Source organism: Anomaloglossus baeobatrachus, chromosome 12 (assembly GCF_048569485.1).
Source record: "Anomaloglossus baeobatrachus isolate aAnoBae1 chromosome 12, aAnoBae1.hap1, whole genome shotgun sequence".
Classification (NCBI taxonomy): domain Eukaryota; kingdom Metazoa; phylum Chordata; class Amphibia; order Anura; family Aromobatidae; genus Anomaloglossus; species Anomaloglossus baeobatrachus.
The window spans coordinates 134997266-135025069 of NC_134364.1; the positions used below are offsets into that span (position 1 = coordinate 134997266).

Genomic DNA, 27804 nt, shown 5'->3' on the forward strand with positions numbered 1-27804 from the left:
ATACACCTGCTACTGAGACTGTCCTCTGCACACACAACTGCTGCTGAGGAGTCTGTGGAGACATTAGTGGGGTCTTGGGGTTTGGACCCTTTCAATCTACACCACTGTGAGGGGGAATTAGATCTAGCGTCTCGGATGGGACATTACACCAGCAGACTAGCCTGTGTGCTAATAGCGTCTCGGATGGGACATTACACCAGCAGACTAGCCTGTGTGCTAATAGCGTCTCGGATGGGACATTACACCAGCAGACTAGCCTGTGTGCTAATAGCGTCTCGGATGGGACATTATACCAGCAGACTAGCCTGTGTGCTAATAGCGTCTCGGATGGGACATTACACCAGCAGACTAGCCTGTGTGCTAATAGCGTCTCGGATGGGACATTACACCAGCAGACTAGCCTGTGTGCTAATAGCGTCTCGGATGGGACATTACACCAGCAGACTAGCCTGTGTGCTAATAGCGTCTCGGATGGGACATTACACCAGCAGGCTAGCCTGTGTGCTAATAGCGTCTCGGATGGGACATTACACCAGCAGGCTAGCCTGTGTGCTAATAGCGTCTCGGATGGGACATTACACCAGCAGACTAGCCTGTGTGCTAATAGCGTCTCGGATGGGACATTACACCAGCAGACTAGCCTGTGTGCTAATGGCGTCTCGGATGGGACATTACACCAGCAGACTAGCCTGTGTGCTAATAGCGTCTCGGATGGGACATTACACCAGCAGACTAGCCTGTGTGCTAATAGCGTCTCGGATGGGACATTACACCAGCAGACTAGCCTGTGTGCTAATAGCGTCTCGGATGGGACATTACACCAGCAGACTAGCCTGTGTGCTAATAGCGTCTCGGATGGGACATTACACCAGCAGACTAGCCTGTGTGCTAATAGCGTCTCGGATGGGACATTACACCAGCAGACTAGCCTGTGTGCTAATAGCGTCTCGGATGGGACATTACACCAGCAGACTAGCCTGTGTGCTAATAGCGTCTCGGATGGGACATTACACCAGCAGACTAGCCTGTGTGCTAATAGCGTCTCGGATGGGACATTATACCAGCAGACTAGCCTGTGTGCTAATAGCGTCTCGGATGGGACATTACACCAGCAGACTAGCCTGTGTGCTAATAGCGTCTCGGATGGGACATTACACCAGCAGACTAGCCTGTGTGCTAATGGCGTCTCGGATGGGACATTACACCAGCAGACTAGCCTGTGTGCTAATGGCGTCTCGGATGGGACATTACACCAGCAGACTAGCCTGTGTGCTATACTGTATATGGAATTGAGAGAATTTCTCAGTCGCTTTATTGAGGGACACAGAAACCTGGGATAGTCTGCTGCCACCTGGAGGCTGACACCGGTATTACATAGATTTTAATATTACCTCCTACCCAGCACACAATACTTTGCCTGCCGGCAGCCGGCCTCCGCAGTGTTTTTCTTTGTCAGCTGCAGGAGGGTCGTGTCAGACACGTCTGACGTTTGTTTTATATTTTTTCTTTCTTTTCAGAGTTCCCGAGGTAGCGGTGCAATTGTGCACTCTGTTTCACTCACACTGTGTCAGGGAGCGGGGGAGTCTGCGGGGGTCTGCGGAGAGTGCGGGGTCTGCACCTTTAGTCTGTATCCTCCTATGTCGTTTGGCTAGACCTGAGTACCTTGCTATTCAGGTACTGGGCGGTGGTCTGTACACCAGTAGACTCCTGCTCTTTCATACCATATAGTGTTCATGTTCAGTGTCACTCCAGCTCTGAGTAGAGCTGGAGTGACAATGGCTTCAGAGCTACAAATCTCATTTTAATTCTCATTAATGTAGTAACAGACGGGCCATGTAAAGGTAATGATGGACTTGTTCTTGAAAGAGCTACATGCACCAGTAAATAATTTGAGGTGAAATCCTAAGACACATTCCCTTTATACTATACTAGAAGGTGGCCCGATTCTACGCATCGGGTATTCTAGAATTTACGTATTGTGTAGTTCATGTATGATTTTTGTTATATATATGTGCGGTATGTGCGTATATTTGTGTGTGCAGCGTTGTCTGTGTGTGGGTGTCTGTGTAGGGCAGTTGTTTGTGGTTTCCAGTGTGTGTGTGTGGTGTGTTGTGCAGTGCGCGCCGCGCGCGTGTGTGTGTGTGTTGGGGGGAGGTGTGCACTCTCCATCGTGCTCCATCCCCTATGCTGCGCACCCCCCCATCGTGCTACATCTCCCATCCTGCGCACTCCCAAACGTGCTCCATCCGCCATGCTGCGCACTCCCAAACGTGCTCCATCCGCCATGCTGCGCACTCCCCATCGTGCTCCATTCCCTATGCTGCGCACTCCCCATCGTGCTCCATCCGCCACGCTGCGCACTCCCCATCGTGCTCCATCTCCTATGCTGCGCACTCCTAAACGTGCTCCATCCGCCATGCTGCGCACTCCCAAATGTGCTCCATCCACCATGCTGCGCACTCCCAAACGTGCTCCATCCGCCATACTCCACACTCCCCATCGTGCTCCATGCCCCATGCAGCGCACTCCCCATCGTGCTCTATCCCCTATGCTGCGCACCCCCCATCGTGCTCCATCATCCATGCTGCGCACTCCCAAACGTGCTCCATCCGCCATGCCGCGCACTCCCAAACGTGCTCCATCCGCCATGCTGCGCACTTCCAAACGTGCTCCATCCGCCATGCTGGGCACTCCCCATCGTGCTCCATCCCCCATGCAGTGCACTCCCTATCGTGCTCCATCCCCTATGCTGCGCACCCCCCATCGTGCTCCATCTCCCATGCTGCGCACTCTCAAACGTGCTCCATCCGCCATGCTGCGCACTCCCAAACGTGGTCCATCCGCCATGCTGCGCACTCCCAAACATGCTCCATCCGCCATACTCCGCACTCGCCATCGTGCTGCATCCGCCATGCTGCGCACTCCCAAACGTGCTCCATCCGCCATGCTGCGCACTCCCAAACGTGCTCCATCCGCCATGCTGCGCACTCCCAAACGTACTCCATCCGCCATGCTGCGCACTCCCAAACGTGCTCCATCCGCCATGCTGCGCATTACCAAACGTGCTCCATCCGCCATGCTGCGCCAGCATCAGCCTCTCTACCCGCATCATCAGCCTCTCTGCCCGCAGCATCAGCCTCTCTCCTCCCAGCATCAGCGTCTCTGTCTCTAGCATCAGGCTCTTTCCTTCCAGCCTCCCTCAGCATCAGCCTCCCTTTCCCAGCCTTCCCAAGGATCAGCCTCTCTCTTTCCAGCCTCCTTCCTCCCAGCCTCCCCCTCCCAGCCTCCCTCAGCATCAGCCTTCCTCTCCCAGTCTCCCCCAGCATCAGCCTCCCAAAGCATCAGCCTCCACCAGCATCAGCCTCTGTTCTTCCAGCCTCCTCCAGCATCAGCTTCCCTAAGCATCAGCCTCCCTCGTCCCAGCCTCCCTCAGCATCAGCCTCTCTCCTTCCAGCCTCCCTCAGCATCAGCCTCCTCTCCCCAGCCTTCCCTAGGATCAGCCTCTCTCCTCCCAGCCTCCTTCTTCCCAGCCTTCCCATCTCAGCCTCCTTCAGCATCAGCATTTCCCTCTTCCCCATGATCAGCCTCTCTGCTCCCAGCCTTCTCCAGCACGCCCTGCTCCTCTGCCGACACTCACACACCCGATCGCATGCACTCACACACACACCCGATCGCATCCACTCACACACACACCCGATCGCATTCACTCACACACACACCCGATCGCATCCACTCACACACACACCCGATCGCATCCACTCACACACACACCCGATCGCATCCACTCACACACACACCCGATCGCATCCACTCACACACACACCCGATCGCATCCACTCACACACCCGATCGCATCCACTCACACACACCCGATCGCATCCACTCACACACACCCGATCGCATCCACTCACACACACCCGATCGCATCCACTCACACACACCCGATCGCATCCACTCACACACACAGACACTGACGATATCGCACATACGCGCTCATACTCACAACATCCGGGGATATCACATGCTTCTGGCCATGTGATCCTCCGTCAGGTCCTGGAAGATCACAACAGCACATTTTCGCCGCCGAGAAGCAAGCGATATCCCAGGATGTCGTGAGTATGTGGATGCAATGTGAGGTGTGTGTGAGGTGTGTATGAGAGTGAGTGTGAGTGTGATCTGATGTGTGTGTATGTTTGTGTGTGTGCGTGTGGACCTTCCGGCGCAGCAGGACCTTGATGGGCTTGTAACCATGCGAGCATGGTTACCAACGTATCCACACCACTCCCACCACTGCCGTGGGAGCGGGGGCCGGGGGAGGGGGAGGGAGTACAGTACTCACCTCCGTGACAGCGCTTGTAACCATGCGAGTATCCACACCACCCCTTTGGGAGCGGGGGCCGGGGGGGGGGGGTTGGGGGGGGATAGGGAGTACCGTACTCACCTCCGTGACAGCCGTGTCAGTTAGAGAAATGCGCGGGGGGAGGGAGGGGGTGGGGCCAGAGCTAACGTGCATTGCGTGAGGGGGGCGGGGCGTGGCGTGGCTGAATTGCCAATGCCTGCAGGGTGCCGGGGCGAGAGGCCAATCTGTGGGGGGGGGCGGAGCCTGGGCGAGCGGCTGGCCAATCCGTGTGGGGGCGCAGCCTGGGCGAGCGGCCAATCCGTGTGGGGGGGGCGGGGCCATGGCGAGCCCAGCGGCCAATCAGCTTTGTGTCACCGTAAGGACACAATTTTGGAGCATGACAGACAGACAGACAGATAGACAGACAGACAGACAGACAGACAGAATAAGGCAATTATATATATAGATTTTAGAACACTCAAGAACAACATTCGTTTTGGTCTTTTTCAAATCATTCACAAGAGTTTACTGAGGCAGACGGCTCCACCATTAAGTCCCTCGTTCTGAGGCAGACGGCTCCACCATTAGGTCCCTCGTTCTGAGGCAGACGGCTCCACCATTAGGTCCCTCATTCTGAGGCAGACGGCTCCACCATTAGGTCCCTCGTTCTGAGGCAGACGGCTCCACCATTAGGTCCCTCGTTCTGAGGCAGACGGCTCCACCATTAGGTCCCTCATTCTGAGGAAGACTGCTCCACCATTAGGACCCTCATTCTGAGGCAGACGGCTCCACCGTTGGGACCCTCATTCTGAGGCAGACGGCTCCACCGTTGGGACCCTCATTCTGAGGCAGACGGCTCCACCGTTGGGACCCTCATTCTGAGGCAGACGGCTCCACCGTTGGGACCCTCACTCTGAGGCAGACGGCTCCACCGTTGGGACCCTCACTCTGAGGCAGACGGCTCCACCGTTGGGACCCTCACTCTGAGGCAGACGGCTCCACCGTTGGGACCCTCACTCTGAGGCAGACGGCTCCACCGTTGGGACCCTCACTCTGAGGCAGACGGCTCCACCGTTGGGACCCTCACTCTGAGGCAGACGGCTCCACCGTTGGGACCCTCACTCTGAGGCAGACGGCTCCACCGTTGGGACCCTCACTCTGAGGCAGACGGCTCCACCGTTGGGACCCTCACTCTGAGGCAGACGGCTCCACCGTTGGGACCCTCACTCTGAGGCAGACGGCTCCACCGTTGGGACCCTCACTCTGAGGCAGACGGCTCCACCGTTGGGACCCTCACTCTGAGGCAGACGGCTCCACCGTTGGGACCCTCAGTCTCTGTTCCTCCAGACACGGGATACTCCCTGGTATTAGGGATAAATAGAGAGAGATTGACCATTGATTAAATAAAACAAACAAAAGCCCCCAAAAACCTGAAGACTGATCCAAGGACAGCCATTCATGATTAATGGTGAATGTGGTGGTGAAACCTTGAACATACTTGATGATGGCTGATATGCAATAAATTATAGAATAAATGGACCATGAGCAGAATCAGCTGATCCTGGTGGATTTCACTCTACATTGAATATTCCCCTTGTTTCTGTAGGCTCTCTGTGCAATGAGGAGTGGGTCGGCGTTCCTGTGCCCGCAGGCTCCGAGGAGGGGGAGCTGGGAACATATCGCACTAAATTGCTAAATTTCCTGGAGATCTCAAACTGTTACCAGCCGGAGTGTCTGATCAGTGATTTCCCATTTGATGGTACGTTCATCCAGGTGTATACTGCCGTGTGCAAACTGAAGACCCAGGGAATTTTTTTTTTTTTTTTTTTTTTTTTTTCCATTTTTTTTTTTCCTTGTAAAGTTTTATTTTTAACCTAATCTTTGTTGTATTTTCTGTAGGGTTGCTGGAGGAGCGAGCGCTGCTGCTGGGCCGGATGGGAAAACACGAGCAGGCTTTGTTCATTTATGTGCACATCCTGAAAGACACCAACATGGCCGAACAGTGAGTAGAGAAAGCGCAGCATGTCCGTGGTAATCACTGACTGCCAGGGAACATTTTATTTTAAGCCAAATAAAGCCTGACCCTTTTAATAAAAAAAAAATAAGCATAATTTACTCCCATATCCATACATTTGAAGAAAAAAAAATGTAATCCAAAGGAAATGGGTGGGGAGAAAGCCACCGATAGTTCTGCAGACAGGTGCGCGGACGTGGCCGGTACCACAAGTTAAATAGAAAAAAGGAGAGGTCCATCACCAAAAACGTCCATAAACAATTCTGTCTCTAGTGAGAAATCACACATGATAAAATCAGATATGTCCCATGATGTGGACCTAATAAGTGCACCAAGATAGACAATGGAGAAGGTGGAGAAAGTTCTCCGCACCTGTGCTCCAGTTGTCACATTCGAGGGACTCGCATCACCGTGACTGACACTCAATGACGCTCGCAGCAGAGTTTGAGCCGAGTGTCGTGGCATACTGCATCCCATTCCCTTGTATGAGAGAATCACCGGGTGCGATACAATAATGTGAGTGCACCCTTAAGACACTCTTTCAGCAGGGAGTGTGCACTTAAATGTTTGGCCACGCCATGATGCACCGAGCGCCTGTACTTGGTTTGAACAGTCATTCTGTGCTGAGAGAATCCCTACAACCGCCTAATGATGTGTGGCATATAGAATGCGAGCCATCCTTCTTTCCCGGCAGATGATGGCTGATTACACAGCCATCATCTGCCTCTAACAGCCGCAGGTGGACTGGAGCAAAGCCCCTGGCAGGTAACCGCCTAAACACTGCTGTCAATCTGTGATAATGGCATTTACAGCACATGAGGGGGGCCTCTTTCTATTGGCGCTCCAGCAATGTGATTGTGGGGTGCTGATGGGTTGACATGAGGACCAGGAGTCCGCTAAAGATCCCCTACTTCTGTGAAAGTCTGCCCATGGGGCTGTGATTTTTGCTAGATACTGCAATACTGTAGCATTGCTGTATATAGCACAGAAGATTGGATGATCACTGGTTCAAGTCCCCTTAAGGGATTAATAAATAATGTAAAAAGTAAAAAAAAAAAAAAAAATAATATAAATGTTTACCTAATCGGGACATGTTCTGGATTTATCTCCTATGCACCAACACTCGTTTGGGCTCCACAAAGCCCCAAAATCCATTCTTTCGGTTACACCTCTGATGTGATCATATCTGCCCCTTCATATACTATTGTATTTTGTGAAATGGGCTTTATTGTGTTATCATTGTGCATTATATATTTGTGCCTTTCTTTTCTAGCTTTTTTTTAGCTGTCCTCCCCCCTTCTGTATAGATTTTATTAACTGTATAGCCACATTTAGTTATACACTGTACATGTCAGCCAATACGTGTCTAAACTTTACCAGACAATGTTTGAACACCCGTCCATGCAATGATTGTACTTGGTTTTATTGGAATGTGCACATTGGAGATTCAGACTGAAGGCAGCAAAACCACAAAAGAACATATATGGTAACAAGAAGTAAAGAAAGCTATATGAAACACGCCACGATGTGTATTACACATTAGCATCTTCAAAGTAGCCTTTTATTCTCCTTACGCCTGGCCCTGTTGGTATTCTTCCAAACAGCGGCTGTACAGTGCTCCCGCGCGGCGGTACAGTGCTCATCATTGCTCTTCCATATGCACTCAGCAGTGCTTTCCCCGCCCACCGGCCTGCATGGCCTCTGATTGGTTGCAGTTAGACGCGCCCCCAGCCTGTGTGACCATGTCTGACTGCAATCAGTTATCGCGGCTCATTCATTCTCTCCGTGGAGCACACAGTGAGCTGTCATGCTGCTCTATGGCCGCTCGCTGTGACAGATGTAACAGAGCTAGAATCGCCGTGGGACCTCGTGTGGATTACGTTGGACCTACAGGATGTTTTGGGGTTAATAAAGAGGTGAAAGAGGATGGCTTTTGTATTTTATTCCAAAAAAAGGATTTTTTCAGTGTTTTTGTTTATTTACTTTTACTTAAAAATTAGTGATGGGGGTGGTAAATAGATGCCTGCCATCACTAACCTAGGGCTTAGTGGCAGCTCTGGGTTATTAACCCTTTATTACCCCGATTGCCATGGCAATCAAGAAGAGCTGGGTTAAAGCGCCAGGCTTGTCACATCTAATGGATGCGACAATCCTGGGCGGCTGCAAGGTGCTATTTTGTAGGCTGGGGATGCAGCCAATAACCATGGCCCTCCCCAGTCTGAGAATAACAACCCCCAGCTGTTGGGTTTTATCTTGGCTGGGCATCAAAATTGGGGGAACCGCACGCTGTTTTTTTTTTTTTTAAATTATTTAAATTAAAAAAAAACAAACACATGCGGTTTCTCTTAACCTGTTAACTACCACTGTCCTGCTCTGACGATAGCACTTAACAGTGCATCGGTCTGGGGGCGGGCCATTCTATGCACTCATTGGTGCGTCTCTGACGTGATTGCGTGTCCCTGATGAGTCTGCTCTGACAGCCGGGGGTCAGTTGAAGACCTCTGTGTTTTGTTATTATGGTGCTACGTTGAAACCTGCCTGTGGTGGGCTTCAAAGGAGACTGTGATTTTTGGTATATAGCACAAGTGGTCAGACAATCGCAGGTTATAGTCCCCCCTAAGAAAACTAATAAATCCAGTGAAAACATTAAAAAAAAAAGGTCCAAAAATAAAACCAACAAGATCAAATCACCCCAATTGTCTCCTATTAAAAATAAAGTTAATAAAAAAAAATATACGTGGTATCACCACATTCAGAACAGTCAGATTTATCAAAATATAAAAATAATTAACTTGAAAAGCAAACCCCACAAAGAGCGACAAAATTACAAACGCCCCAAAATGTATGGCTTGGAGAGGAAAAACAGAAATTGTCCGCATTGTGAAGGTATTACATAGTCTGGGAGTGGTCCGGAGTCATTGTTCTGTTGCAACACAAATGATGTCCCTCTCAGCGCAAACCAGATGGGATGGCTTTATTCTCCGGTCAGCCAATGTGGCGCTGTGCCACAGCCTACTCTCCATTGTAACAGTGCACCTTCTTATTTCCATAGGGCTAGCACCGTGAAGCCCGTCTTGTACTTCTGAAAATTATTTCGCTCTTTTTTTTTTTTTTTTTTTATTCTCGGTTAAATCCTCCGGTTCTTCTGTTGTACTGTATTTCTTAGCTCTGTTTTGCATCTATTCTGCATATTCTCAGCCACTTAATGTAGTGCATATCCTACCATGGTTTGTTCCTCTAAAATTTCTTATAACGTCTACACTTGCTTTTTGCCCAGGTGAGCTTGCCAATCGGGTACTGTTTATGGTAAGGCTAGAGTGACATAATTTAGGCACTATAAAAGTCCGGACCCGTGCGGTTTCGAAGTTTCCTGGGTGCCGGGCCCGGGATTCCAGGTGTTTGATCCAGATCCGGCAGAAATTAAAAAAAGAAATAAAGGAAATATAAAGAAAATAAGAATGAAGCAAGCGCTTCATACCTACCGAGGCTCCGTAGCTGCTGTGCACTGCTGCTGCCGCCTCCCGGGCCTGCTAATCATTGCTCATACATATGCACGGCTTTCCCCGCCCACAGTCCGGCCTGGCCTCTGTGATTGGTTGCAGTCAGACAGTCCCCAGCCTGTCAGCGTCTGTCTGTAATCAGTCTTCACGGCTCATTCATAAATGGGCGAAATGCAGTTGTAGGAATTGTGAGATTGTTTAGAGGAACGAACCACAGTAGAATATGTGCTACATGAAATAGTTGAGAATATCCAGATTATATGCCAAACATACAGTACAACAGAAGAACCATCAGGATTTAATTGAGAATAAATGAAAAAGAGAAATAATAATTTGCAGAAGCCGGATTGTGTTACCACTTATCGTAATGAGTCTAATCAATTAAGAATATAGGTGAAAATATGCTACACGGGGGTCTTGTATGCTGTGATTTGATAGGTGGGGCTGGACTTTTTTCACTAAAGTCCCCCACATTGGCTGGAATCTTGTGTCTGGTAATAGGAGAACATGGTCATTGGGGAGGGGAGTTATCAAATATTCTACCAAGAAATGTGCATCATGGAAATATGCCAAACCAACCAAAAACTAAAGGTGGGAATGTAATATTAATTAGTTGATTGTTAGACCCCTATGTGGTAAATTGCTGGAGTGCACATTATGCGATTTCAGGCATATTGGATGGACGACCCGTAACCTGCTCCAGCAGGTTCCTGAACATATAAACCTGAAGTGGTCAATCCTCCAGTGTATGTGGACACAGGAGATATTACCGGATTTAGTACTATTGAATTGGAAGTGGTTACCCTATCACCGAGGGATGGGGAGTGGGGATGTGGCCCTGTTACACAGGGAAACATCATAGATTATCATGCTAAGCTCCTCACGTCCCGTACTATTGTATAGAGTGGCTATGCCCACATTACTGTCTGTGGCATGTGAGGGGTGGTGGCTTATTCTGGGGCTACAAGGTTTGTGCCATTTGAGTCAATACCAGGGCTGTATGTAATGATTTCTGGGGCTTGTGGTACTTGTAAGTAGAGATGAGGGGATCCGTGGAAGTTCGGTTCAGTGGCTTTATCCAGACTTTAGATAAAGTTCAGTTTGGGAGCCAAAAACCTGAACCCCAATTTTAGTCACTAATTGGGCAGTCGGGGTCCTCCCACATACAGCCAGCCATAAACCGATCACTTCCGGGGGTGAGTGAGGGGTTTTTCAAATTTTTTATTTATTTATTTTTTATTACATTTTTTTTGTGCACACTACGTCTGATCACACTGTTTCTACTCCCAGTGCGATCACACCCTGCAAGAGGCTCGCACTGGGCCGAGCACGGAGCGCACCGCAGCACTGGGCCGAGCACGGAGCGCACCGCAGCACTGGGCCGAGCACGGAGCGCACCGCAGCACTGGGCCGAGCACGGAGCGCACCGCAGCACTGGGCCGAGCACGGAGCGCACCGCAGCACTGGGCCGAGCACGGAGCGCACCGCAGCACTGGGCCGCGAGTGGTGGAGTGGTCAAGCAGCCCAACTCCGAACCTGAACGGTTCATTTTTTGTAAAGTCTGTGATTGGTACCCACACTGAACCTTGGGCCACTCGCCTCTACTTATAAGTTGCATGCACAGATTGGTTTAACCCTTTCGCACCAGAGCCTGTTTTTGCCTTCGTGACCAGGCCAATTTTTTGATTTCTGACCAGTGTCACTTTGACAGGGTATAAGGGTATGTGCGCACGTTGCCTTTTACCTGCTTTTTTGCTACTTTTTCTTCTGCGCTGTTTAATGCCAAAATGGATGTGTTCTTCTATTCAAGCAAAGTCTATGGGAATTTGGGTTTCTTGTTCACACTACTGTATATACTGGCGTATAAGACGACTTTTTACCCCCTTAAAATAATGGCTACAGTGGGGGGTCGTCTTATACGCCGGATATACAGGGGGGGGGGGGGGGGTGTATGTACACTGCAGCGTCCAGGGGAGGTGGGGGCAGCAGCTCTGGAGCACAGGGGAACGCTGCGGCCTGCATCCTTTGATCTCCTGCACCCGCTCATATAATATGCACAGCCGCTGTCCATCTCCAATGGTGCTGAAATCGCACGCAGTGAGGGGCTGGGGCAGCGGTGCATATTATATGAGTCTGCGCCCCCCTGTGATCGCACATACACCCCCCTGTGTTAGATTTGGCCCCCAGGCTGCTGCTCATTCTAAAATAAAAAAGCTTTACTTACCCCTGCAGCGTTTCTCCCTGTGTCCCTGCTTCCACTGTGATCATCAGGCAGAGATCTCAGGCTGCTGTGCCGATCACATGACCGCACTGAGAACCAGGAAGTGGAGGAACAGAAGCACGGAGCCAGACAGGAGGGAGCTCAGCGCTGCAGGAGATAAGGAAAGAGGGTTTTATTTTACTTTGGGCAGCAGCCTAGGGGCCATATCTGACACAGGGGGACTTGTGCGATCTATAGGGGCCATGGGCAGCACTATGGGGGCGATATCTGACACAGGGGGACTTGTGCGATCTATATAGGGGCCATGGGCAGCACTATGGGGGCGATATCTAACACAGGGGGACTTGTGCCCATTATGGGCCCCGGTGAGCTGCTTCTAACCCCCCAGATGTATGCCCTGCCAATCCCCCCCCCCCCCCCCGCCGATGCCGCGGGTGCTGTACCCGCCGAGCCGCGGGTGCAGGCCCCACAGAGCAGCAGAGTTGTGTGTATTTGTCTGTATGTAGCAGAGTTGTACGTGTTTGTCTGTATGTAGCAGAGTTGTACGTGTTTGTCTGTATGTAGCAGAGTTGTATGTGTTTGTCTGTATGTAGCAGAGTTGTACGTGTTTGTCTGTATGTAGCAGAGTTGTATGTGTTTGTCTGTATGTAGCAGAGTTGTATGTGTTTGTCTGTATGTAGCAGAGTTGTATGTGTTTGTCTGTATGTAGCAGAGTTGTACGTGTTTGTCTGTATGTAGCAGAGTTGTATGTGTTTGTCTGTATGTAGCAGAGTTGTATGTGTTTGTCTGTATGTAGCAGAGTTGTATGTGTTTGTCTGTATGTAGCAGAGTTGTACGTGTTTGTCTGTATGTAGCAGAGTTGTACGTGTTTGTCTGTATGTAGCAAAGTTGTATGTGTTTGTCTGTATGTAACAGAGTTGTATGTGTTTGTATGTAGCAGAGTTGTACGTGTTTGTCTGTATGTAGCAGAGTTGTATGTGTTTGTCTGTATGTAGCAGAGTTGTATGTTTGTCTGTATGTAGCAGAGTTGTATGTGTTTGTCTGTATGTAGCAGAGTTGTGTGTGTTTGTCTGCATGTAGCAGAGTTGTGTGTGTTTGTCTGCATGTAGCAGAGTTGTGTGTGTTTGTCTGCATGTAGCAGAGTTGTGTGTGTTTGTCTGTTTGTAGCAGAGTTGTCTGTATTTGTCTGTATGTAGCAGAGTTGTATGTGTTTGTCTGTATGTAGCAGAGTTGTACGTGTTTGTCTGTATGTAGCAGAGTTGTATGTTTGTCTGTATGTAGCAGAGTTGTATGTGTTTGTCTGTATGTAGCAGAGTTGTGTGTGTTTGTCTGTATGTAGCAGAGTTGTGTGTGTTTGTCTGCATGTAGCAGAGTTGTGTGTGTTTGTCTGCATGTAGCAGAGTTGTGTGTGTTTGTATGTAGCAGAGTTGTACGTGTTTGTCTGTATGTAGCAGAGTTGTATGTGTTTGTCTGTATGTAGCAGAGTTGTATGTTTGTCTGTATGTAGCAGAGTTGTATGTGTTTGTCTGTATGTAGCAGAGTTGTGTGTGTTTGTATGTAGCAGAGTTGTGTGTGTTTGTCTGCATGTAGCAGAGTTGTGTGTGTTTGTCTGTTTGTAGCAGAGTTGTGTGTGTTTGTCTGTTTGTAGCAGAGTTGTGTGTGTTTGTCTGTATGTAGCAGAGTTGTGTGTGTTTGTCTGTTTGTAGCAGAGTTGTGTGTGTTTGTCTGTTTGTAGCAGAGTTGTGTGTGTTTGTCTGTTTGTAGCAGAGTTGTGTGTGTTTGTCTGTATGTAGCAGAGTTGTGTGTGTTTGTCTGTTTGTAGCAGAGTTGTGTGTGTTTGTCTGTTTGTAGCAGAGTTGTGTGTGTTTGTCTGCATGTAGCAGAGTTGTGTGTGTTTGTCTGCATGTAGCAGAGTTGTGTGTGTTTGTATGTAGCAGAGTTGTACGTGTTTGTCTGTATGTAGCAGAGTTGTATGTGTTTGTCTGTATGTAGCAGAGTTGTATGTTTGTCTGTATGTAGCAGAGTTGTATGTGTTTGTCTGTATGTAGCAGAGTTGTGTGTGTTTGTATGTAGCAGAGTTGTGTGTGTTTGTCTGCATGTAGCAGAGTTGTGTGTGTTTGTCTGTATGTAGCAGAGTTGTGTGTGTTTGTCTGTTTGTAGCAGAGTTGTGTGTGTTTGTCTGTATGTAGCAGAGTTGTGTGTGTTTGTCTGTTTGTAGCAGAGTTGTGTGTGTTTGTCTGTCTGTAGCAGAGTTGTGTGTGTCTGTTTGTAGCAGAGTGTAGTACCATTGTTTCAGTCCAGTTGTGGCTTTATACAGCAGGGAGGAGCATTCCTTGCTGTACTAAGTGAACATTGGAGCGATTGATCTGTCAATGGCCCTTTAAAAACATATTGTACGGCTCTCGCGGAATTAAAATTAACATGTTGCAATCAAAGCAGACTTTTTTTCATTTGGGAGCGGGGTAGTCTTATACAGTGAGTATATCCCAAATTCTATATTTTTAGTGCAGAAGTTGGGGGTCGTCTTATATGCCCAGTCGTCTTATACGCCGGCATATACGGTATGTTGTTCAAAATGCTGCCTTTTTGAGGCAGAACTTTGGTCAAAAACTCAGCTTTGCAGTGCAAAACCCAAATGGCAAAAACAATTGACATGTTGCTTCTTTGAAAAGCTGAGTTTTTGACCAAAGTTCTGCCTCAAAAAGGCAGCATTTTGAACAACATAGTGTGGACAAGAAACCCAAATTCCCATAGACTTTGCTTGAATAGAAGAACACATCCATTTTGGCATTAAACAGCGCAGAAGAAAAAGCAGCAAAAAAGCAGGTAAAAAGCAACGTGCGCACATACCCTTACTATGGAACACTTCAATGGATCCCGGTGATTCTCAGACTGTGTTTTTTCGTGACATATTGTACTTCAGGATAGGCATAAAATTATGATGATATCTTTTGCGTTTATTTGTAAAAATATCGGAAATTTGGCAAAAATGTTGCAATTTTGAAACTTAACTTTCTGGTTTAATGTCATAAAAATTATGCTACAAAAAATAGTCACTAAATAACATTTCCCATATGTCACTTTACATCAGCGCAATTTTTCAAACATAATTTTTTTTCGTTAGGAAGTTAGAAGGGGTCAACGTTCATCAGCAATTTCTCATTTTTCCAACAAAATCATTTTTTTTTTTTAGGGACCACATCACATTTGAGGTGACTTTGAGAGGCCGAGGTGACAGAAAATACCCAAAACTGACACAATTCTAAAATTTGCACCCCTCACACTGCTCAAAACCACATCCAAGACGTTTATTAACCCTTTAGGTGCTTCACAGGAACCAAAGCAATGTAGAAGGAAAAAAATGAAAATTTTACTTTTTTCCACAAAAATGTTATTTTAGCCTCACATTTTGCATTTTCACAAGGGTAACAAGATAAAATGCACCATAACATGTATTGTGCAATTTCTCCTGAGCATGCAGATACCTCATATGCGGTGGACGTCTACTGCTTGGGTGCATGGCGGGGCTCGGAAGGGAAGGAGCGCCATTTGAATTTTTGAAAGTTAAATTGGCTGGAATCATTAGCGGACGCCATGTCACGTTTCGGGACCCCATAATGTGCCTAAACAGTGGAGCTCCCCTACAAGTGACCTCATTTTGGAAACTAAACCCCTCAAGGAATTTATCTAGCTGTTTGGTGATCCCCTTGAACCCATATGTAGTAGAAATCTACAGTTGGGGCACACGGCAGGGCTAAGAAGCTAAGGGGTGCCATTTGACTGCAAAATTACCTGCAATCATTAGCGGACGCCATATTGCGTTTGGAGACCCCCTGAGGTGCCTAAACAGTGGACCTCCCCTACAAGTGACCCCGTTTTGGAAACTAGACCCCTCAAGGAATTTATTTAGATGTTTGGTGAGCCCCTTGAACCCACAGGGGATTCACAGACGTTTAGAACGTTGAAGCATGAAAATAAAAAAAATAAATTAACACAAAATTGTTACTTCAACCATGACCATGTAGCTTACTTCTTCACAAGGGTATCAAGAAAAAATGCACAATAAACTTTCTTCTGCAACTTCTCCTGAGTACACAGATATGTCATATGTGGTGGGAATCTACAGTTTGGGCACACGGCAGGGCTCGGAAGCGAAGGGGCGCCATTTGACTGCAAAATTAGCTGCAATCATTAGCGGACGCCATATTGCGTTTGGAGAACCCCTGAGGTGCCTAAACAGTGGAGCTCCCCCTACAAGTGACCACATTTTGGAAACTAGACACCTCGAAGAATATATCTAGATATTTGGTGAGCACCTTGAACCCCCACGGACTTCACAGAATTTTATAACACTGGAGGTGTGAAAATGAAAAATGCATTTTTACCACAAAACTGTTATTTCAACCAGATAGCTTTTTTTCACAAAGGTATCAGGAAAAAATGCACCATAAAATGTATTCTTCAATTTCTCCTGAGTACAGTGATACCTCATATGTGGTGGAAGTCAACTGTTTGGGCGCACGGCAGGGCTCGGGAGGGAAGGAGCGCCAATTGAATTTTAGAGCACACAATTGTCTGGAATAGATAGCGGACGCCATGTTGCATTTGGAGAAACATCCATGTGAGGTCTTGTTTTTTGCGTGACGAATTGACGTTTCTATTGGTACCATTTTTGGGCACATAACATTTTAAGATTTTTTTTTTTATTTTCAAATTTGGTAGGTAGAATCAACATGACACAGAAATTGTTTTTTGCGTTCTTTTTTTGTTTGTTTGTTTTTTTTTAATGCCGCTCACTGTTTGGTAAAAGTAACAACACGGGTCTATTCTTCCGGTCAGTACGGATACACCGATGCCACATTTACCTATTGTTTTTTTGCATTGCTGTATTCTCAGAGCTGTAACTTTTTTATTTTTCCGCTGATGGAGCTGTGTGGCGGCTCTTTTTTTGCGGGACAAGATGTAGTTTTTAGTAATATCATTTTTGTTTATGTTCAATTTTTTTTTATAGCGTTTTATTCCACTTTTTTTCTGAAGTATGATGAAAAATCATTTTTTGATGCATTCTTTTAAAAACTGTTCACTGAAGGGGTTAAATAGTGTGACAGTTTTATAGATCAGGTTGGGCTGGATGCGGCGATACCAAATACATGTACATTTTTTGTTTATTTTTATATAAATAAATGTGTTTTTGGGTATAATTTTTTTGTCTTTTATTTTTACATTTTGCAGGGGTCTTTTCTTTGGTTTTTTTTTTCTACTTTTCTTACCTTTTTTTTTACCTGGTCCCCCCTATATGGGACTTTCACCTTTCTAAGTCTGATCACTGGTATAATGCATTACCATGCAGCATCTGCACTGCACAGCTATGCATTATACTGACAGTGTCAGGTTGCACTGCAGAATGCCTGTCACATCCAGCTGCAGGCTGGATCTCACAGGCCACAGACCCGGAGTCATGTGACCTACGGTTGTCATGACAACTCAAGGTCCTGTGTGATCTGACACAGGAGACCCGGGAGAGGTAAGAGAAGCAGCTCTCTGTACCTCTGACACTGTGATCACTATTGATCACATCAGATAGACCATCACCAGGACCTAATCCAATCAGATCCTGGTGATGTTTCCGGGCAGAACTATTGTTCTGTACCGGAAACCCGATGATGGCAGCATGCAGGGGGTATCCCCTCCTGAATGCAGACCATTGATAAACGTCAGTTCTGCACAAAGCCCAGCAGATGCTGACGTTTATCTACCGTCTGTGGTCCTGCAGCGGCTAAAGGGAAGGTGTCCTCAAAAAAAAAATAAAAAAAATCAGTGACTGAAAACATGTAAAGTATTAATGTTTTACTGTTTTGTTTAAATAGTATAATTTTTTATTTTTTTCAATTAAAAACAAAAAGTTTGATATTTTCCACTCTTAAACACTAGGGGGAGCAGCTGCTGAAATCCTGCTGTAGCGCTACTGTAGAACTAGCTCATATTACAGCTGCAGTAAAAGTGAGCGGAGTCTGCTCTCCTGTGTGTGTGATGTCACCTCCCCCTCCCAATCTGGGTGTTTCCAAAAGGATAAGAGAATGAAGTTTGGGATCACAGTGCGGAGCCATATTGTTGGTGACCGCAAAGTGATCCTAATCTCTAAAGTGTCACCAAGGACAGCTCGCATAGTCCTTCACTCTTTCCTGCACCACACTGTATCCCACACTGCACTGTATCCCGCGCCACAATGTTTCCTGTACTGTATACTGCACCGCACTGTAGCCCGCGCCACACTATATCCTGCGCCCCCATATACTGTACTGCTGGCCCGGATCGGAGGTCCGAGGTGACATGTGGCAAGGAGGGGTGATCTGCAGCCTGAGCAGCACTGCACTACAGATGTCACGCCGTGATCACCGCTCCCAGCCGCATGCACTCACCTCAGACCTCCGTCCCCGGCAGCCTGTCCTGTCAGCCAGGTGTCTGTTCCTCCCGTCAGAGATCACAGTACGGAGGAGCGGGTACCCTAGGTGAGCACACGCGGGGGGGGGAAGGGTGAGTCGTAGTGAGTGGTGGAGTGGGGGGTGAGCAGCGGAGGGCGGTGGTAAGTGGAGGGGGGAGCAGCATGCCAGGATCAGTTACGGTGCAATCACTGCTGCCTGGCACCGGTACTCACACTTACACACAGCATATGCTGTGAGCTCCACAAAGATGGCGCTGATCTCCTCCCTCTGCTGTGATCTGGACAGCCCAGGGGGCGTCTCCAGATCACAGCAGGGAGCTCTCTGTGTGAGAAAATAGGGTCGCAGTCCAACAATCAGAGAGCGGCCATAAAGGAGGTGAGTAACTGTCGTTACACACAGCAGATCCAAAATGGCCGCCCCCAGTGCTTCAGTAACACTAGAATTAAGTAAAAAATAAATAAACAGTGAGTTTCATTTTGTATTAAAAATACTTGATTCCATAATCACTATTATTAATACAAAAATAAAAAACAGTGACACCGTCCCTTTAACTTGCACATGTCTTGTCTACAATAAGACAAGCTGTAACGTGCTTTATCTGGTCTCTTGGCATTTTCGGGAACCTGTGTACCTGCTGCTACGTGCTGGGTGATTCAGTGCATGGACGTACCCAGGAGAGCGCACTGCTGCTGCGTGTGTGCAGATTGTGTGACGTGGCCACGGCGCAGCTTTCCACTGATCTAATGTCACGTCCATGTCATCCTTGGCCCACACGAGTCTCTTCTTGTTTGCTGTCCTCACTAGTGGCTTTTTTGCACCACCTTCACTATAAAAGCTTGTGTCTCCTCTGGACACATGCAGTGGAGAATTCCTTTCAGATTCCAGCACTTTTCTGGATTTACTGTATTTCAGGTCTGAAAAGTGGTAATGGATTGTTTGTCATTCCTTATTTGCGTGTTGTGGGGGTTTTTTTGCCATATTCTGTCGCCGTTGTGGGCTAGGGCCCAGCGCTGTGTAGCATTGCACCAGTCCTGCACCTGAAGGCCTTCATTCCACAATGATATTCTTGATGAGGCGTATCTGTTCATTGCAAGCTACTACAAATATCCACTTGATGAAGCTGCTTCAGAGATGGTCAGAGTGGTGTAAAGCGGTTATCGGAGGTAAACCAGGTGTAAAACTTGAGAGGTGGGTCCTGGCGGGCATGTCTGTGTCAGCGAGCCGGCTGCTCCTGGGTAAAGGCACACCAGTAGCTACTGGCCACTGAGGGGGGGTTTATTTTAATAGAATTTAGGTTCAGGATTTAGGAGCAACCAAAAGAGCCTTAGTGGAAACGTTGCTCCCATTCTGCAGTCCCGGTGTTACAGGTCTGGTAACAGCAGCCGGGCTATCTCCACGTGTCATCCTGGAGCTGGAGAAGACCATCCATCTCCATGTGTCAGGGACCGGGCAGTGCCTATAATCCAAGCTTGTGAGATCCTTGGATTGTATTTCACTATGTTGTTCCTTTGTTGGGAAGAAAGGACTGTTTTTTAATTTTTTTGTGCTGAAGAAAAAGTTGTGTTTTTTTTTTTTGTTTTTTTTTTTGTTTTTTTTTTTCCCATTTCGGAGCAGTAATGTTTATGAACCAGAATAAAGTCTGTACCCGGGCATCTCCAATCTGCCAGCAGAGGGTGGAAGCCCCTACAGGGGGTACTGTGAGCAATCTAAGGGTTACATGCATTCTGATGTACTTCACACGTGTGTCCTCACTATTTGTTATCCTGTGTTCTTCCTTGGTTTTGCTGCCTTTAGCCTGAGTTTCCAATATGCACATTCAAATGAGAACAAGGAAAAGCATTTCATGAACAAGGCTCCAAAATTGCAATTATAATTGGAGCAAAAGAGGTCCTACAAAGTATTAACTCATGAGAGCAGAATAGAAAAGCACAGATACTTGTTACCTAGTGCTGAAACGATGTCCATTATACTCGAGCACTCGAGTCACTGCCATCCACACATCCAACTGCTCCTTACAATTACCGAGCATCCAAGCATGGTAGTGCCCGCTCATCACTAGGTGCAAGTACCGAGCACCTGAGCATGGTAGTGCCCGCTCATCACTAGGTGCAAGTACCGAGCACCCGAGCATGGTAGTGCCCGCTCATCACTAGGTGCAAGTACCGAGCACCTGAGCATGGTAGTGCCCGCTCATCACTAGGTGCAAGTACAGAGCACCCGAGCATGGTAGTGTCTGCTCATCACTAGGTGCAAGTACCGAGCACCTGAGCATGGTAGTGCCCGCTCATCACTAGGTGCAAGTACCAAGCACCTGAGCATGGTAGTCTCTGCTCATCACTAGGTGCAAGTACCGAGCACCCGAGCATGGTAGTGCCCGCTCATCACTAGGTGCAAGTACCGAGCACCTGAGCATGGTAGTGCCCGCTCATCACTAGGTGCAAGTACCGAGCACCCGAGCATGGTAGTGCCCGCTCATCACTAGGTGCAAGTACCGAGCACCTGAGCATGGTAGTGCCCGCTCATCACTAGGTGCAAGTACCGAGCACCCGAGCATGGTAGTGTCTGCTCATCACTAGGTGCAAGTACCGAGCACCCGAGCATGGTAGTGCCCGCTCATCACTAGGTGCAAGTACAGAGCACCCGAGCATGGTAGTGCGCGTCACTAATTAATATGTTTTGGTAATAGTCAGTATTTGCTCACTTGCTGAAAGCCAACAATAGATATGGATAAATATTTTTATCTGTTTTCCTAGGTACTGCCACAAACATTACGATTATGCCAAGGACGGTAACAAAGATGTAAGTAGAATGCATTTGTGTAACCACTAACCAATAGTTAGGGGTAATTTGTAGTTTCAAAAATAATTTGACAGTAATTTATACATTAGCACAAACTAGAAATGCCACGCAGGGGAAGAATATGTTAATTTAAAAAATAGGAAAAGCCATGGATAGGAGCCTTGGGACTGCCGGCAGCCCCCGTGCCTCTACTGATTAGTAATAAAGAGTTAAGGCCCCTTTACACACTGCAACATCGCTAGCGATATCGCTGTAACGTCACCGGTTTTGTGACGTAATAGCAACCTCCCTACAGTCTCTAAACAGTCGCTGGTGAGCTGTCACACAGGCAGATCTGGCCAACGATGCAGCAGCGATATGGACCTGCAGAACCACCTCGCTGGTCGTTGGGGACGTGTCACACAGCAGCTATTTGACGACTCACACCTATGTTAGGGGCGTGGTGTTTGGCGCTGAAGCCACCTAGGTGTCCTTTTTACACGCCCCCTCAGCTCCCATTGCTGATTGCTAGTGCATTCTTATTGGCGACTTATGATTGCACATGTCATATAATAAAAATGGAAACGCTAAAAAAAAAAACAAAAAAAAAAAAATCAGAATGTGATCGCTGAAAAAAATCTGCATTTGATACGCCCAAATGATGCTTACTGTAATATATATAGGCTTTATAGTATTGCAGACTGGAGAACTTTCTAATGATCCGCAAACCAGCACGCTCAGGAACAAGGTAACTTTGAAACAAAGGACGGAAGCGCTAACGTTGCCTTCTTTTCAGTGAAAGCTGCCCAATCAGGACACAACAGCAACCCGCCTACGGGCTGCGTTCTAAGTCGCTAATGATGTCGTTGTAACGGTGTCAAACACACCGATGCATGCTGCGCAGCGGGAAACAAAGGACCAAAGAATGTCCCTGAACAATGTGTAGTGATCAGCGACCTCACAGCGGGGGCCAGGTCACCGATGCGTGTCATACACTGTAATGTCGCTGGGGAGGTCGCTATTGCGTCACAAAACCGGTGACGTTACAGCAATATCGCTAGCAATGTTGCAGTGTGTAAAGGGGCCTTAAGAGTGTTCCATGTGTGAACGTAACTGAATCCAGAGATCAGGGAATGCGAGCTCTACCGGAACGCATTGTGCTAATGATAACTGGGATTAGGGGTGATGCAATTCAGGTTCTGCATCCACGTTTCAATCCATCTGCATTTCAAATCATAAGTCATATGTCAGGCATGCATGCGCTAAATCTACACAAACCACAGATGACCACGGCCGAGCAGAAAAGATGGCTGGTTTATGTAAGGAAGTACAGGATAATATAGAAGTCAGATGGATAAAAGCCAAGAATACGTACACTTCTTCTATTGGATACATGGCAAAAAGAGCGAATTGTGAGATATAATAATAATATTAAGTTTTCTTTCTATAGCGCCAACATATTCCGCAGCGATTTACAATTCAGAGGGGACATGTACAGACAATATGAGACAATACAAAATAACAACATTAAGATACAAGAGGTGCGAGGGCCGCGCTCGTAACTACAGTCTATGAGGAAATAGGGGGGCACAAAAGGTGAATGGGGGGAAAGCTTGTCATATATGGTCCAGCCATCGATTTAATAGGGGATTCAAAACCAGCTGCATGGACCCGTCGGTGAGAATTCATACAGGTACAGGGGACGAGAACTGGAAGTAACATTTTATGAAGGGCTGAATGGGACTAGCTTAGATCAGGGCAGTGAGGTGATAGGCTAGTCTAAAGAAATGCGTTTTTAGGGCCCGCTTAAAGGTGTGGATGTTGGGAATTAATCGGATTGCTCTTGGTAGTGTGTTCCAGAGCAGAGGCGCAGCTCGTGAGAAATCTTGGAGACTGGAGTAGGAGGTTCGAATTGTTGAGGATGTCAGTCTTAGGTCATTAGCAGAGCAAAGTGCACGGGTGGGGTGATAGACAGAGATGAGGGAGGAGATGTAGGGGGGTGGGGAACCGTGGAGAGCTTTGTGAGTGAGAGTGATAAGTTTATATTGGATTCTGTAGCGGATGGGCAACCAGTGCAATGACTGGCACAGAGCAGAGGCATCAGTGAAGCGATGGCAGAGGAAAATGATCCTGGCTGCGGCGTTCAAAATGGATTGGAGAGGGGAGAGTTTAGTAACAGGGATATATACTGTACGTATATGTGTTTCATAATTTTATATTAAGCCAGTCAGTCAGTATGAGTCACGAACGTCTTATGATCAGAAAGTCCCTTGTCTGAGTACAGCTCAAACGCCATTTTGAGGCCTGTTTTTGGATATCTTCATATAATACTGAATACTATCCATAGCACTTAAGGCAGTCACAGCACTGGTAAATGCACCAGCCTCCTCACAACTGCCGCCCCCACCGGTTGCTCAACCATGGGACCGGGATAGTAAGAAGACAAGGGCTCGACGTGACAAGGGCGCTGCTGTAGACTGAGCTCTGCCAACTTCAGGTGGTTAAATTGTTTTTATTATAAGGAAAGAACACGTTTCAGGATCTGTCCGTCCCCTGCATCAGGTTGCAAGATTCAAAGCGCCATTTCCAACTTCTAAACTAATTAGAATTGGCGCAACAGAAGTCTCTCAAACCTAAAACTGTTTCATACATTATTGCACTTAACTAATGCCGGGAGGTGTCCCAGCCAGGGTGTCCCCGGTATATCGAACACATAGACAAGACATACTAATAAAATGCACTCAACATTACTAATTAAAATGTATCTAGACATGACAAAAGCCTAAGGCTATGTGCCCACGGGGAAAGTGTCCTGGGGATATATCCGCAGGAGCTGCCAGAAAACCGCAGCACAGCTTTGTCTGTTTCCATGCTGCGGTTGTATTGCGGAATGTCCTGCGGATATGCTGTGGTCATTCTGCACTGACAGTACCATGGCTTGGGCACTGCATCCTCAATGCAGAACAAGTGCTGCAGTGGTCGGGGAGTTCATACTTACCTCCATCGCACAGCACTTCACTTTCCGGCTGGGTCTGTCTGCACATTGCAGGAGGTGGGCGGACCTGAACTAGCGCTGGCTGTCACAAGACTGGAGCTCGTGCAGGCTCCGCCCACCAGCTGCTCCTGGCTCCACCGCGCTCTGCATCGGAGGAAGTGACTCCAGTGTCTTCTATCAAGGCAGGTAAGTATGGGATCCTGTGGAAAAATCCACAGAAATAATTGACATACTGCAGATTTTTCCGCAGGGAAATCCGCATTATTTCCGCTGCGTAAAAAACTGCAGCATGGGCACAGCAGTTCCAAAATGCCTTAGAAATGGCTGGGGACTCGCTGTACTGCAGATTTTTTAAAAATCCATGGAATTTCCGCGAAAAAATCACGGCGAATTCCGCAAATTTTCCGCAGTGTGGGTACATAGCCTTAGGCATTTTGGAACTGCTGTGCCCATGCTGCGTTTTTTTCCGTAGTGGAAATAATGCATATTTCCCTGTGTAAAAATCTGCAGCATGTGAATTATTCCTGCGGATTTTTCCGCACGATCCTATAGTTACCTGCCTTGATTGAAGACACCGGAGTCACTTCCTCCGGTGCAGAGGAGCGCGGTGGAGCCAGGAGCGGGCAGCAGGAGGTGGGCGGGGCCTGCACGATGCTCCGGTCATGTGACAGCCAGAGCAAGTTCAGGTCCGCCCACCTTCTCCTGCAATGTGCAGACAGACACGGCCGGAGAGGGAAGTGCTGCGTGATGGAGGTAAGTATGAAGTCCCCGATCACTCAGCACTTGTTCTGCATTGAGGATGCAGTGCTGAAGCCATGGTACTGTATCCTTCCTCAGGGCAGAATGACCGCAGCATATCCGCAGGACATTCCGCAATACAACCGCAGCATGGAAACAGACAAAGCTGTGCTGCGGATTTCTGGGAGCTCCTGCGGATATATCCCCAGGACACTTTCCCCGTGGGCGCATATACAGAATGTCCAAAATTAAACAATAAAATAAAAACAAAAACGTTTATAGTTTTTAAATTCCAATACCTTGTATGTGATATATTTTAGACTGTAGCCACACTACACAATTAGTCTAACAGAAATGCTGGGCCTGCAAATCAGAAACCTCTCTCGGGATCTCGGCAGGTAGGAGGCAGCTCACGGAGCTCCCGTCCGTGGAATATTGACGTGTCCAGTGGACCAGAGTCCCACTAATAGATTTGCTCATTTCTTGTTTAAAACAGTGGTTTCCAAATGCCAGTCCTCACGGCCCTCAATAGCTCATGTTTTCATGATTTCTTTGTCGCTCCATTGGGAGACCCAGACAATTGGGTGTATAGCTTCTGCCTCCGGAGGCCACACAAAGTATTACACTTAAAAGTGTAAAGCCCCTCCCCTTCTGCCTATACACCCCCCGTGCATCACGGGCTCCTCAGTTTTTATGCTTTGTGCGAAGGAGGCTGACATCCACGCATAGCTCCACATCTTAGTCAGCAGCAGCTGCTGACTATGTCGGATGGAAGAAAAGAGGGCCCATAACAGGGCCCCCAGCATGCTCCCTTCTCATCCCACTCTGGTCGGCGGTGTTTGTTAAGGTTGAGGTACCCATTGCGGGTACATAGGCAGGAGCCACATGCTGTTTTCCTTCCCCATCCCTTAAGGGCTCTGGGTGAAGTGGGATCCTAATCTCCAGGCACTGGGACCGTGCTCCCTCCGCAGCCCCTGGGGAATCTGCTGGACAGGAGCCGGGTATCGTCAGGGACAAGGCCCTGCTACTGTGAGGTACTCTGTGTCCCCTTGGGGACCGCGCATGGAGCGCTTGTGCCATTACACACTGCAGCGCTGCTGGGTGTGTTAGTGCGCCGGGGACTACCGCGCCGACCGCGCTTATTTGCCGGCCGCGCTTATAACTTTAGTCCCCGGCTTTTGCGGCCTAGTATCGCATATTCCCGCCCCCAGGCCTGCCAGTCAGGGGAAGGGCGGGACGCTGCACAGGACGTCAGCGCTGAGGGCTGGAGCATACTTTGTATCCTCCTCCCCCTCACTGAGCACCGTGGGGCACCAGATTCCCGCACTTTCTAGGGCACGCCCACGGCCCCCTCCTCCCCACAGAACGCCGGCAGCCATTCCTGTCAGCACTTCTGACGCTGGAGAGGAGAGACAACACGGCTCTGGGAGGCCCAGGCAGGGAATCTGGTGATCACACAACCGCTTTGAGCGGCTGGTAAGCAGCACCTGAGGTGCTGGCCCCACTGAGTGCCGAAGTGTACATATATATATATGCTTATATGCTATACATTTACACTGGACAGTCGCACTGTTGATTTTTGACTATATACCCTCCTGGATTGTACTCAGAGGAGACAACAGCATGTCGTCCGCAAAAAGCAAGGGTGCCAAAGCACAGGCTTACTTTGGAACCTGTACCTCATGTGCGGCTATACTACCGGCAGGTTCCACCGACCCTCATTGTGTGCAATGCTCGGCCCCTGTGGCACTTACTCAGCCGGAGCCTCTGCTACAGGTGGCCCAGGTGGAACCACCTGCTACCACTGTCCAGGTGACAGGGACGGAGTTTGCAGTATTTGCTGACAAACTTTCTGAGAGTATGGATAAATGGTCTGCTAAGATACTAGAAGCCTTGCAGTACAGACCGGTAACTCAGGCCACGGGCACTGTTGAATCATTGACCCCAGGCCCCCCTCATTTGGAGCAACAAAGTGCTCCTGGGGTGACTCATAGGTCCCAGGATGAAGTCTCTGACACGGACCGCAGTCCCAGGCCGCCTAAGCGGGCTCGCTGGGAAATTCCCTCAACTTCATCACACTGTTCAGGGTCTCAGCAGGAGGACTCTCTGGACGATGAAGCTGAGGTAGCAGATCAGGATTCTGATCCTGAGGCCGCTCTCAACCTAGATACACCTGATGGTGACGCCATAGTGAATGACCTTATAGCGACCATCAATCAAATGTTGGATATTTCTCCCCCAGCTCCTCCAATTGAGGAGTCTGCTTCTCAGGAGAAATTCCGTTTCAGGTTTCCCAAGCGTACAATGAGTACGTTTCTGGATCACTCTGACTTCAGAGAGGCAGTCCAGAAACACCGAGCTTGTCCAGATAAGCGTTTTTCCAAGCGCCTTAAGGATACACGTCACCCCTTCCCCCCTGACGTTGTCAAGGGCTGGGCTCAGTGTCCCAAGGTGGATCCTCCAGTCTCCAGACTGGCGGCTAGATCCATAGTTGCAGTAGAAGATGGGGCTTCACTCAAATCCATCTATGAAGCTATCGGCGCGTCTTTTGCTCCAGCATTCGCAGCCGTATGGGCACTCCAAGCTATCTCAGCTTGTCACGCGCAGATTAATGCAATCACACGTACGTCTGCCCCGCAAGTGGTGTCCTTAACCTCTCAGGCGTCGGCGTTTGCGTCCTACGCCATTAATGCTGTCCTGGACTCTGCGAGCCGTACGGCGGTAGCATCCGCCAATTCGGTGGCAGTACGCAGGGCCATGTGGCTACGTGAATGGA

At 48.3% G+C, this 27804-nt stretch overlaps 1 protein-coding gene across 1 annotated transcript in view; it reads left to right on the forward strand.

Annotated features, from left to right (window-relative positions):
- VPS39 (VPS39 subunit of HOPS complex) overlaps window positions 1-27804 on the forward strand; it is a 184840-nt gene that overhangs the window by 119716 nt on the left and 37320 nt on the right. Inside the window, exons 19-21 of the mRNA XM_075330479.1 lie at window positions 5946-6098; window positions 6239-6341; window positions 21271-21316. Coding sequence (XP_075186594.1) covers window positions 5946-6098; window positions 6239-6341; window positions 21271-21316 — 302 coding nt within the window. The remainder of the gene's footprint in view (window positions 1-5945; window positions 6099-6238; window positions 6342-21270; window positions 21317-27804) is intronic.